This window comes from Pseudonaja textilis, chromosome 2 (genome assembly GCF_049901715.1).
Source record: "Pseudonaja textilis isolate UNSWEBS1 chromosome 2, rPseTex1.2, whole genome shotgun sequence".
In the NCBI taxonomy this organism is placed as follows: Eukaryota; Metazoa; Chordata; class Lepidosauria; order Squamata; family Elapidae; genus Pseudonaja; species Pseudonaja textilis.
Window position 1 is genome coordinate 48,097,645 of NC_141991.1, and position 13,323 is coordinate 48,110,967.

The 13,323-nt window shown below is 51.4% G+C and overlaps 1 protein-coding gene across 5 annotated transcripts in view; it reads right to left on the bottom strand.

Moving 5' to 3' along the window:
* The window catches only part of GATA2 (GATA binding protein 2), a 31,685-nt gene that overhangs the window by 14,674 nt on the left and 3,688 nt on the right, over positions 1 to 13,323 (bottom strand). For 2 of the 5 annotated variants that reach the window (XM_087923790.1, XM_087923792.1), the window contains exon 2: positions 1,128 to 1,619. In XM_087923790.1, the coding sequence (XP_087779916.1) occupies positions 1,128 to 1,356 (229 nt within the window). In that variant the 5' untranslated portion in view covers positions 1,357 to 1,619. Of the gene's footprint in view, positions 1 to 1,127; positions 1,620 to 2,091; positions 2,384 to 12,597; positions 12,752 to 13,323 lie in introns of those variants that run through there. The other 3 variants (XM_026723368.2, XM_087923789.1, XM_087923791.1) reach the window with 3 other exon arrangements.

Consider the following 13,323-nt stretch of genomic DNA (forward strand, 5'->3'; position numbering starts at 1 on the left):
TCTCTCCCCGCCCCCCCTCCAAGGTTTTCCTCCTGCTGGAGCAGGGCTTGGTGGACAAGCAGAGAGCCCCCCGCCCCCGCCAGCCTGCCTCCCTCCTTGACCTGTTCGTCCCAGAGCCGCCAACGTGAAGGTCTGCTCCCAAATCCCCACCACGGGTCACAATTGGAGGAGGCAGCGGCTCAGCTGCCTTCCCGCCTTCCCTTGAACCCGCGGAGGGGAGCCGGCTGAAACGTGGGCCCCCAAATTCTTTGCGGCCTCTCACCGCAAAACAGGCAGCACGTTTTAAAGATGCGGGTTTTAAAAAAGCCATCTAGGAGGAGGGCCTCCTCCGAGAAATCGGGGGGGGTAGCAGAAAAATACGCAAATATGAATAGTTTGCTTCTATCTCTCCCCCTCCCAGTTCATCTGGGACACCCCACCACCACCACACACATACACACTTTGATCAAGGGTAAGTGACGGAAAGCAGAGTCGGGCAGGAGTCTTATATCGCCCCGCTGCTTCCACAATCGGACGCCCCAAACTAGTTGGAACGTGGAGGGAAGTAAAAAATGTCAACCGGAGCAAGCTGACAAGCGAAGGGCAGGCGTTTTCCCCCCCCTTGCTTCCCAAAGAGGTTTGCAAGACAGGCGGCCTACGAACACACGTGTGCAGGGTGTCCCGGTTGGCGATTATTTTCCTAGTTTCCAAAAATGGGAGTTCTTTGCAAACCCCCCCCCATACACACACACACAGTTCTTATGCGGACACTAAGGACGAACGTTTAAAAAGTGTTTCAAATTACGCGAAGCCTTGGCATCCGGAAAACGGGCCTGTCTTGCGGCTGCGAAATGCATTTAATAACCTTCTCTTCCTCCACGCACAAGGACGTCGCTTCCCTTTTCTCTTCTCCCACCCCACCCCACCCCCGCACCCCCAGCCCCGCGGTCAATGGAAAGGGGGCCCTCAAAGTGGCGAGCTAAGGCTTTTTGGGGCCCCCTAGGATTCAAAGCCCACCCTGGCTATCTTTACTGCTGCTTTGGCCGAAACCTTCCGGGCCGCTTCTCTGCCGAGACCAATCAAGCCGGAGGGGGCCGAAGCAGAAAAACGGGAAGCGAGGAAAGGGGGCAACGGGGAGGCCGAATTACCGTGTGCCTGGCTGTAGGAAACTCTGGCTCTGGCGTGGGCGGAGTTGGCGTAGTACGGGTTGCCCTGGGAGTCCAGATGGTTAAAAAAGACGTCCACTTCGTCCGGAGGTAGGAGCTGTGCCGGTTCCATATAGTTGTGAGCCAGTCCCGGGTGATGACTCTCCGGGTGCTGCCCATTCAGCACGGCGTGATGGGCCATCCAGCGTGGCTGGTCCGTAGCTACCTCCATTTCGGTGGGTTTTCTTCCCACTCCGCCCCTTAAGGCCCCCCCCTCCCCCGCCTCCTTCCAACCCCCAAACCGTTTTGCCTTTAGTTTCGTTTGGTTTAAAAATCGCAGAGCTCTCGGAAGCGGCGAGGTGGCCTTGGAAGATGGGTTGGGGGAGGGAGTGGGGAGGAGGAAAAGAAAAAAAAAAGAAGAAGCAAAGGTGTCTCTCTTTGAAGGCGGGAAGCTGCGGAGAGAGGTTCCGGTTGCCACACACTTGGGATCACCACCTGTAAGAAAGAGGGAAGGATGAGTACAACGGCGGGCCTTTGGAAGAGGTTAACACCGAAGAGACCGCGGCAGGGACTGCTGCACGCAGGGAAACGCGGAAGAGCGGGAGGCAGGCACAGAGCAGAGCGAAAGCGATCCCATGGCGTCCACCGCACTCCACTCCCCCTCCCCGGCCTTTCGCATCCTCCTTGGGCTGCCCTGGCCACGAATAAACACGGCCAGAACGACCTTCTTTAACCAGAACAATACGAGGCACCAGGCAGATTTTTGATCTACATTTGCCCACAAAGGAGACCAGGCTGACATTTTCCCAAAAGGTCCTAAAACTCACAGAAGGGAGTTAAGAAACTGGAAAGCATTTATATTTCTGCAAAATTAAAAAATAAATAAATAAAAACCAGGCGTCGCTTCCCGCCCCCTCCTCACCCTCAACCGCTACCCAACCCGCATTCAGCTCAGCGACATACTTACAAGGAGATCTTCCAACAGACTGAATCGAACTCCAAATGTTTGAAAAGTTTCTTTAGGTTGTAAACGGGGGCGGCGGGGAGGGTGACGGATGATTGTTTGGAGGATGGAAATGCAAAAAAAAAAACAAAAAAAAAAGGCGTGTGGGAGGGAGAGTGGAAGGAGAGCGCGAGAGAGGAGAATTGGATGGAGGCTCTTACTCAGATGGCAAGCTCCACTTATTCTGGCCTTTTTTGTAACATCCCCAAAGCATCTTGTGTCAGCTCTGGCGCCAGCTGGACTCAGTTGAGTAGACATGAACTAGGGGCTACGCACAGGCTAAGAACCTCCGTCCAGCCAATCAGCAGCTCGGTGTCTAGTCTCGCCTTGCGATTGGCCCAGAAAATCCAGTCCCTCGTTTTGCTCCAAACAGCTAAAAAAGTGTTGAACCCGCCAAAGGAGAAAGACGCTCGCCACCCCCTTCCCGCCCCCCGCTCGCCCTCCCCCCAGCGCACACCCACCCTCCACAGCCATTTCGACTTCTCTCTGCGATAACTTCTGAGATAGCCCCACTCCAGCTTTCTCCTCTATCACAGGAGCTTCTTTTTTAAAAAAAAAAAAGAAGAAAAAGAAAAAAAACAAACCAACCCACGAGGATTTCACCAACTTGAGTGGCCGGCCCACCTCGAAGTTTTATAAAGTCCGCAGCGGGCACTAAATAACCCCAAGTGGTTTGAGGGCGGTGGTTAAGACTTTGAGAAAAAGGTAGTCCACCAGGCGGGAGGCAGAGCAAAGGATGGAGAATAAGGGGCTTACGAAATATCCCCCAGGTTTGAAAAACAGAATATTTGCTAAAGACCCTCTCTCCCACACCCTGCGCAAAAAAAAAACCCAAAAACTTATCGATCCAACATTTTAAAATGAGAAAATTGTTTTTGCATTTATGTGCTTGATTTAAGGCAAACATTTCTGTTTAGGTAGTTTAGGAAAACACGCCACAACTGAAACTTGGAGTTAGTGTTTAAGGTGTGAATATCTTTAACTTTAGGATCGTATTGTGCGTGCCCGGTTTCTTTTCTCCCAGGTGCAGTAGGCAGTTCACTGTATTGGTATAATTTCACTCTCTGCTATTGCAACTTTCACGAGCCTCTTACCTAGACGCAAATGCGATCACTGTGAAAGAAGTAAATACATTCAGGCTTGTACTGAAGTGTATTTTTTCTTCCAATCGGTAGCATTGATTATAAGAAACACCTTATTTGAAATAGCAAATAGGTTTTTAGTAGAAAACAAAATACAACACAAGTAGTCAGCTAGGAAGTAATTATAGATAGGAATGTTGAGTATAAATAAGTATAAATCTGATTTTTTTTAAAAAAAATAACTTAATATTTTGATCCAGACAGAAACACCGGATTTACTTTGAAAACATAAATCTTTCAGAAAGCAGACTTGACGTAAACAAACACACAAAACCAATTGGAACTAATAGCTGGTCTAGAATTCCTTGCACCCAGTAAGGCCAAAGGAAATCGGGACATATACAGGTCCGAAGAAAGCAAAATCACACCTATGTTATTTTATTTTATACTTCTTACACTGACTGAAGGCGGTTTAACAGAATGGGCCCTCCTATTTAAATTCTAGATGTGTTTTAACTATCTGAAGATACACGTCTAGCCACCTAGTGTTTTAAAATCCTCGAAACCTTCTTTCTCTTGGCTTAAAGCTAGAGGAACTTTCAGCCCCTCCACTTAAGAAATTGCTCCTAACAGCCGCCAGTTAGTTGGGTGGCTAGAAAGATCTGCCGGTCGGACTCGGCAGCTTTCGCCGGGCGCCTTCCAAGGTAAGACAAAACCGAGGAAGGATCGCTTCGAAACCCACAAAACAACTGATTGGCGCAAAACCTGTTTCAAAATAATTCCTGCCCCCTTCAAATCAATCCCCCACTTGAGGGCACCAATTATTTGGCGGCATTTTTACATTAAGCCACTTAGTAGGACTAAGATGGGTTTTCTTTTAAAAAAAGAAATCATAGTTAGCTAATGTCCTTTAAAAACAAAAACACCAGCAATGGAGGCGCCACCCAGCCTCCTTCCCTGGTTTCTGGGGAGAATCTCTCTCTCTCTCTCTCTCCTGCCCACCGGCAAAGGGCTAATCCTCGGAGCAGCAGCAGCGCCGCGAGGAAGGACGCGGCCCTCGCTCCTCGTGGTCTTCCTGGCTCCGGATGCGATCCCCAGCCCCACTTCTAAGTCCAGCACATTTGGCGAGCCCGGGTCCCGTCGCTTCGCCCGCCCGCCCGCCCGCCTCCCTTGAAAAAACTGGAGAGGAAGACGTTGGGCTCCCTCCGATTCTCCCAAGCAGCGGAAAGGAGCAACGGGCGCCCGCCAGGATCGTGCCGGGTTGGCCCGGCTCCTGCTTCTCCAGATCGGATTCCCCTTCGCTCCTTCTCCTTAGGAAGGAGGGCATGAATTCCCTCCCCACCTCTCCGTCCTTCCTAAACCCTTAATGCCAACGGGTAGCCAGGTGGAGGGATGTTCTAGAGGATTTAATCTCGTTCTGGGCGGAGGGGGATTTCTCTCTTTCACCGCAGAGCCCTCCTGGGGACGCCCGACAGAGTCTTTTTTGAGTTGGGCAAAATTTCGAACTTGCAGGAACTCTCACTCTTTACCGGACGGAGGTTATTTTTAATATATCCATTGTTCTATTCACTAGATTCCATTTTAATGACAGCGTACTACTTCCGTCTGTTCCCCTTCCAGGGCTGCTTCGGAAGGTTCCGTTCGCTGCCATTCACGGCCGCCACTTGCGGCCAGATTATTGGGGCACCTTATTGGCCTCTCCCCGTGCACACTTTACCATCGGCTCATCCCCCTCAGAGGTGACCAGCTTGGGTTTCGCTAGGCAATTCCCCCCCACACCTCCGTACATACCCAGAGGAAAATCCCATAGCCAAATTTAGCTGGTCGTGAGGAGCGGGAACTCCTGGTAGGCAGCGAACGAGACGTGGACGGAGATCTCTCCGTGTTTGTTAACCCCCACCCGGCAATGGGTGGGTGGGTCTCGGAGATCCACGGGAACTAAGCCCCCAGTAACTTCTTCGTGCCTTTCCCCATTAGCTTATATCCTAGGTTTTTTTCCTTTCACTTTCGCGCAGCCCCAATCCTATGTGCTTTTGATTGCATCGAACAGAGCTTAATCCCCTAGGCAGGGCGTTTAATGTGTCCTCTTTTCCTTTCCGTCGTCGTCGTCGTCGTTTGTCTCTGCCTCCCCTTGCGCAATCAGGGCAGGATTTAAGCCATTTCGGTTAAAGTGCTTGACAGAACTTCTGACAGCAAAATCAACTCTCCTCACCCACCCGCCCCTTTCCCGCTCTTGGCTAGCCTCTCTCTCTCTCTCTCTCTCTCTCCCTTCTTTATTCCTTTGAAAGTGAGGTGGGGTCGCTGCTACATCCTAAGCTAAACTGGCGCGAAGGGTGGCAAAAAGAGAGAGAGAGAGAGAGAGCTGGTTTGCAGAGCAAGCGAAGATGCGCTTGTTTTGAAGCCGATCTCAGCGAAGTTGCCCAGAGCTTCTTCTGAAAGCCCAATAAAAAATAAAATAAAAATAAAAAATTCCCAGCTCTCTTCCACCGCCACCATCAACATCCGGCCCCCCGCGCTTTTCCTCTAGTAGAGGATTCCTTTCTTTTTAATTTGGCCTGCTCCGGAAAGCAGGCAGGCCCTGGGCTAGGCAGAGATTTGAAGAGGCGTTTGTAGGCCTTTCCGACTTCATCTCGCCTCCTGCCTGTTCTTCGGAATCCTTAAGGCGATCAGATCAATCGGAACTCGCCCACAGCCAGAGACCCAGGTTCTCCCACCTCTAGGTAGGACAACGTGGGAAGGAAGATCCAGTTAGAAACGGAAGAGTAATCCGGTGTGATGCCATCCGGTGTAAAACCAGAGTACTTTCATTCTCTGAGGCCCCAGAAGAAGGTACCCAGGTGCGTAACACAGGCATAGGCGCATAGCCACACAGAGAACATGCACCATGTTCTTCGTAAATTATCTTTCTGAGAATACTGTTTCTCGGCTCAAGATCGTTTCTTTCTTTCTACAATAAAACTTTTCAACCACCCTAGAAACAAATCTTCTTGCCTATCTGTCCATCTTTCCCTCATTTAGGAAAGTGAGATTGTATATTTTACAACAATGGAGTTTGTGGCATCTTTTAAAGTCTAGAAGATTAATTGTGGCAGACCAGGTATCTTCATCGTTGTAAATGTTAGATATATTTATGCTCCAGAAAACCAGATTATCTCAGGCAAAGCAGGATCTGCACAGAATTGCAACTTTTCTCCCAGAAGGAGATTAAACAACTGGTGGTCTGAATTAATTCCAAATCTGCCAGAAATGCCCCATACAGTATTTTTTTTTCCTTTTTTTGTCACCCTGAGCATTATCCAATTCTTGAAAAATAAACCACCATCACCTTTTGGTAACAATTGTGAAGAACTAACACAAACTTTTTCCAAACCCAACATCCTTGTGTCAAGTGACTCTTTCCAAGCCTCTTCTTTAAGGGTTAAACACCAGGTAAACATAGAATCAATCAGCTTTCTAAGTTATGGACCAGATTAATACTTTTGCTTTTTTAGCCACTTGTACCCTAAGAAAAGTTCAAGTTTTACCACTTTTGGACCAAATATCTGGGTTGGAGGGGGGTGTTCTTTTTAAAATAGATCCTTGGTTGGTTTCCATGGGGCTTAAGCATAAATTAACATATAGCCACCCAAATAGAACGGGGAAGAAACTAACTACAGACTTCTCCCCAGTAGCAGAATTGATATTGAGTATTAGCATTAAACACAAGGGGATGAGATCTACCATGACCCTGATATTGGCCTCTTGCCTATTACTTGAATCCCTTCCCCAAGTCCACTCAGGGCTTCCTTGCATTTCTCTTAACATTCCCGGACAGAGAGCAGCTATGGCGCCTTTTATTTGGGGTCGCTAAAGAAGATACAATCCATTTTGTATAAACACATTGGTGTAAATGAAACGAGTGTCAGTATGAATTATCTAAATAGGATAAAAATGAGCAGGAGGGTGAAACTGGGCAGGCCAAGAAAAGAAAAGAAGAAATCTTTCAATTATTTCAAAGGCTAGTACTGAATTGGAGCAGTAAGGGAGACAAGGTGTAAACTTTTCCGTTTAGGCAAGACTCTTTTTCTTCCCTTTTTCTCCTCCTCTCCCCAAAGAGTCCTGTGCATCTGGGAAGCTTGCAGCTTTGCCCACTGGACAAAATGGAAATGGTGACTGAACGTTCATTTTCTCCGCCCCCCCTCCCCCTCTCCCCATACACACACCCTCTTCTTTCTCTCTCTCTGGGCATAATCTTCCCAATGCACTTCTAGGTGATCTTGGACAAGAATGCAATGGAATCTCTCCTTATATGGCGATATGGTGGGTGCACACACTCATCTAAAACGGTGTAGCTTACGCACATGGTGCGTGTGTCCGAATCGGCGGCAGCGCCCCTTCCTTAAGAGTAGTTGTGGTGGCGATTCCTTTTTGGATGGAAAGTAAGAAAAGGCTTTCCCGAGGAAGAGGATTTGGGGAGGCAAAGATCAGGCCACATGGCCCCCATTGACGGGAATACGATTAGGCTAGGGTAAAATCCCCCCCATACCTGTTGAATGTATGGAATCCCGCATTCCCGCGATAGATGGGGGGAGGGGGAGAAGCTAAATTTTCCTAAAGCTTCACTTTATGGCCAAAGATTTGGGGACAGGAAAAATAGGAGGCCAACAACTTGACAGTCAGGGTTAGCCTCCTTCGTGGACCTTTCCACCCGAAGCAAGGGAGGGCGGGTCATTTACCTCTCTTCTGCCTTGAGGGGGGAAGGGGGAGAGAGGGAGAGAGAGAGAGCCCACCTTTCTGAAGGGAGGGGAAATGGAGGATTGACAGCCAGGAACCGGGCAATAGGAGTCTAGTTCTCCTAACCGGGCGGCCCCAGTCAGGGAGACGCCTGGACTCTGACGTCACCCGCCGCTGCCAAATTCGCCCGGAAATGAACTTGTTAATAATAGCTCCCCCCGCCCCCCAAGGCTACGACGCCGCCCTTTGCTGCCTTCCTTCTCCCCAAAGCAGCCGGAGATCTGAACCCTCGGCCACCCTTCTCCCACCCGCAGCCCATTGCCTCTCGGTCACCTCTCCCCCCCCCCCAGACAAAACAATTCCAGGTTCTCAAACAAGGCAGGCGGGAAGGCGCACTCCGACCCTCTGCCCCCCTCCTCCCCCGCTTCGCCTGCCTTCCAGCTTCCTAGCGGGCATCCCACCTCCGGGTCGCCGCGGGGGGAGAAGGGCCAGTGCGGGGGGGGGGGGAGGGAAGGGAGCCCGGGCTGCCTCTTGGAATGCCTTTCCAGCCTCCTCCGCTGCCCCCAGCAGCCCCTTCGGCGGGCCATTTCCCAGGAAAGAGCTCCTTTCAAAAGCAGAGAGGAGCCGGCAAAGTCCGGGCGGGGGGAGGGTAGCCGGTGTGGCAAGGGCACCGACCCTCCAATCTTCCTTGCGGCAGAAGCACGGAGGCCGAACCGGGGGTGGGGGACGGGGGGGCCGCAAAGGCAGCCAGGCGGCCAGACCTAGGCCCCTCCTCTTTTCCCACGGCTGGAAACCGAGAAGCCGAGCGGCATTCTTGCCGGCAGAACCTGCCCCGGCCGATGGGAGCTCTGGAGTCTGGAAGGCGCCTCTGGTTGTCCTTCAGGGTCATTGGACGCCTGGGGGACAAAGGTGCCGCTGGACACCGCACTACATCACCGCCAGCCCCAGGGTGCGCGGCGAGCAAGCCGCTCCCGGGCCCCGAGGCTGCTGCTTCCCCCTCCTCCCCCCAGACCCCTTCCAAACCGACCTTTCTGGTTTCCCACAAAGCTTCTGCTTCTCATCCGAACTTCACAGGGCCCGTGCTCGAGCTAGCGCGCACAAAGACCCACGCATGTGGAGGTGGTAATTGGCGGGGGGCGCGCTCCTGTGCGGGCGGGCGGGGGGCGGCGGCACGGCCGCGCGCTTGGGGATCGAAACAATGCAGCAGCAGCAGCAGCAGCCACCAGGAAAGTGACATTCGGAAACGGCAGGCTCGGATCTACTAAATGGATTCCGGAAAGGAGGTTGCAGAGGAGAGAAGATCCCATCACTACCTGAGACCGGTTGCCTTGGAATCGGGGCACCAAACGAGGCCCAGCCCGAGTCAAAGGTTGCGGACGATTCAGCAGGAGAGCAACGGCTTAAAGAAAACTCGTGGATTACAACAACTCTGCCAGACGCGGAGGGGAGAGAAACTGCCCTTTGAATGATCTCCCCCCTCTTCTTTCCCATAAAACGTATAAATAGAACGTTCTTTCAAATAAAAGCGTCCGAAAGAAAAGGCGTCGTTTTAAAGAGCTCCCTGAAAATAAGGCTCGAGCAAAAAGTTTACACATTTTGATCTGGGCATCTTTCTCCTCCTGCCCGCTTCCAGGTAAAACAACGCCGCGAGATTCAGGGGCCAATAGTGCAAGATTTTAATTACCAAGTGAGCCAGGCGTTTTGCATTAGAGACCACCAACATTCCAGCAACCATATCGAGATTATCACCGAAATCTGATGGGATAAAAGGAAATGTCACCGCTGCATCCCTCTGGCTAACGGCACCATTCGGTTAATCCTGACATTAATACAATTCGTAGCAATCTATTATCAATTCAAATCATTTTTTTAAAAAAAAAAATTATTACACTTCCCCACAGGCAACAGGCCTGATCTTTCTGCGGGAAGGGGAAGGTTTGTTTTAGACAAGTGATAAAATCTCAGTTAACGAGCTGATAATTCGCCCTTGTTTGTTTTAAAAGACAAATTGTAAAGATTAATTATGCTGGCTGATTTATGGAAGGGGGGGAGGGAGGGAGACCCTAAGACTGCCCAGGAAACTCCCCTGAAGCTGCGGGTTAAGTTACCCCACAGCCAGTTCTTGTTCAGCGCTAAATTAGTGCCAGCCCTCTCCCTGGCAAACCCGCAGGGAAAGGAAAGGCCATCCTGCTGCAGAGGTGTAGCAGATTAAAAGGATAAATAAATAAATAAATAAATAAATAAATAAATAAATAAATAAATAAATAAATAAATAAACAATAAACCCCACCCCACCCTCAACTCTCCCTTCCAAGCTTTCACCATTCAGAATTTGCAACGTTATTCGGGTTACTGTTGCTGTTCTTGTTACAATAAATATCATTATCGTTATCATTATCATCACCACCATAGATATTGTTACGAGTATCACAGCTGCCCTTTCCTTTAAAAAAACACAAAACACCAGCAATGGAGGCGCCACCCATCCTCCTTCCCTGGTTTCTGGGGAGAATCTCTCTCTCCCTCTCTCCCTCTCTCCCCGTCTCCGTCTCTCTCTGTCTCTGTCTCTGTCTCTGTCTCTCTCTCTCCTGCCCACCGGCAAAGGGCTAATCCTCGGAGCAGCAGCGCCGCGGTTCTTTCCGAGCCTCGAGGAAGGACGCGGCCCTCGCTCCTCGCGGTCTTCCTGGCTCCGGATGCGATCCACAGCCCCGCTTCTAAGTCCAGCACATTTGGCGAGCCCGGGTCCCGTCGCTTCGCCCGCCCGCCCGCCCGTCTCCCTTGAAAAACTGAAGAGGAAGACGTTGGGCTCCCTCCGGCCTCTGTCTCTTCGTGGCTCTGGTTTCTGAACTCTATGGGGCGAGTGGTGCTGCTCCTTCGGAGGGCCTGGGAGTGGGGTTGAGGGGTTGGGGAACGACCTCTCTTTTCAATGCCTCGGTGCAGCCAACTCCGAACAAGGAAGCCGCGGAGCAGGATGCCTCCTGGTCCGTGAAACGCGGCCTCTCAATTCGTTCCCTAGCCGCTGAAACCCGCACCCAGAGCTCAGGCGCAACCGCTGAGCTCATTCTCTGGGACTGAGCTGCAGGCCGCTTCCCACGGCTGGTTAAACAACCATTCCGTCCGTTTCATAAAACGCCTCTCTGGAGAGAACCTGCTTCAGCGGGCAGAGGAGTGCGCCGCACGGAAGCAGCCAGCCGGCGCTCCAATTTCCCGATTGCCTGCGCTATTCCCCAGCCAAACCCTCCCGCGCTCGGGTCAAAACGGAAAGAGGAGCCGCGGGAAGAATGAGAACAGGCTGCGTGAAGGCGCTTCTCCTAAAATGCAGGGGGATGTGGAGACGTGTGTATTTGTTTTCTGAGGTTTTCGCGGGTATTTGTATGTGGATCTACAAGCTCACATTATTCCAAGAAGCATATGTATGTATGTATGTATGCATGTATGTATGTGTGTATCTTTGGTTATATATATATATATTATATATATATATATATATCGTTAATTTTCTATTGTCAAGTTTATGCTTTGGGGAAAAAACACGTTTCCTTTTAATATATATATATTATATAATATATATACCCTCCTAATTTGCTGCAAATTGCTCCCCATTCCTTTTTCTTGCACTGAAAGGAAACTTTTGTTTTGATTGTTGCATTTTCTAGGACATCGAGTATATTTTTGAGATTATCCACCTCCATCTTTGTGCGGACAAAACACATTCGCAAAGATTCAGTTGTGTTTTTTTTTTCAGCTACAAAGACACCTGTGCCTGAACGGACATAGCAAAGAGTGTTTGTTTATATTCACTTTGTCTCTTTCACTCACGCACACACACACACTTTCCTGCAAATTTTCTCCCCCTCCCCCATTTATCCCATTTTAAGAGACTTTTAAAAAACAATGAAGCGGAAAGAGGCTACCGTAGACCTTACAAGCCAGGCGTGTCATTGGGAAGTCCGATTAAGAAAGAGTTTGTCTGCGTTATTCATTCTCTAAAACGCGCCCTCCTTCTTAGATGTCCTGTCACCTGCAGCTCCTGTCACTGACACTCGCTTCAAGAGTTCTCTCTCTCTCTCTCCTGGCTTGGGTGTCAAACTTTCCGCCAGCCACACGCCTGAGATTAAGTTCATTCTCTCGCCAGCTCCAGCCTGCCCTGCTCGATCTCCTCTTTAAAACGCTCCCTCGCTTTTCTCTGCAAAAGGAAAACCGAAGGGGTCTCTTTCTTGCACCCCGCAAGTATCAACCCAACTCGGTCACCCTTCTGGTGGCCGAAAAGCAAGGGCTTCGCTTGGGCTGCCGCGGGGCTCTCCCGCAGTAAAAGGGGCACCTTCGGAGCTGCCGCTTGGCTCGGTCCCGCTGATCTAGGGCGGGTCTCCGTTGCGAACTTCAAAGGCCAAGCGCGAAGTTCTTTCTTTGACGCACAACCGCGCGCCTTCCCTACTTTCCTGCAAAATAGTCTTTGCAAACTCGCCTCTAGCCCGGAGAAAGTCAGCAGAGCGATGGGTCAGGAAGTAACGGGGGAGGGGAAGGAAGAATAACACCTCCCCCCCCCCATGAAGGGACCCGACCGGATTTACACCAGACCACTAGACACCACCACCACCACCACCACCCCCGAGAAAAGGCCGGTGGCAGAGCGACTTCTCTTTGGGGCAGAGCAAAAGGCAGCCTGGATACTCACCGCAACCGAGGGTGGTCTCCCTCCGGGCACCCGATCCCTGCGGCGGCCGCGACAACAGGCAGCTGCTCCAATGCCAGCCACGGGCAAAGGGAAAGGGGCTGGGAGGGGGAGCGGCCGGGAGGAGTGGCAGCCGAGAGAGACTGGCTGCCTGGTCTGGAGAGCGGAGGGGAGGGGGCCGGCTCAAGCGGCGGCGGCGGCGGCGGCGACCCCTCGCACTGTTCCAACAAACTGGCAGAGGCAGGTACAGAATCACGTACAACTAGCGTCAGAAACGCGCGCGCGCGCGCGCACGGACACACACACAGAGAGAGAGACACACAGACACACACACAGAGAGACACACACGCACTCTACTTCTTCCTCCCCGCTCTTGTCTTCCGGGTTAGCAGCCCAGCAAGCAGCCGCCCCACAACTCCTATGGCAGCTGCAGCAGCCAGAGCTTTGCGCCGCGCTAAATGGCAATGATGCAATGAGCCGCCCTTCTCCTACCTAGAGAGGATCGCGGTGCTCCCGGAGTGGGGCAGCGACACAGGAGAACCGGTGGGGCGAGGGGGTTGGATTCAGAGTCCCTTCCACGTTGCTCTCGTTCCCCGAAATACATTCCCTTCTCTCTCTCCCCCACCCCACCCCTTTCCTTCCTTTCATGCAACGAAAACCTCGAGGGGGGGGGTGTTACTCGGAAGTTGATCTAGGGGCCCCTGCGCCTGGAACTGCAGGGCTGGTGGG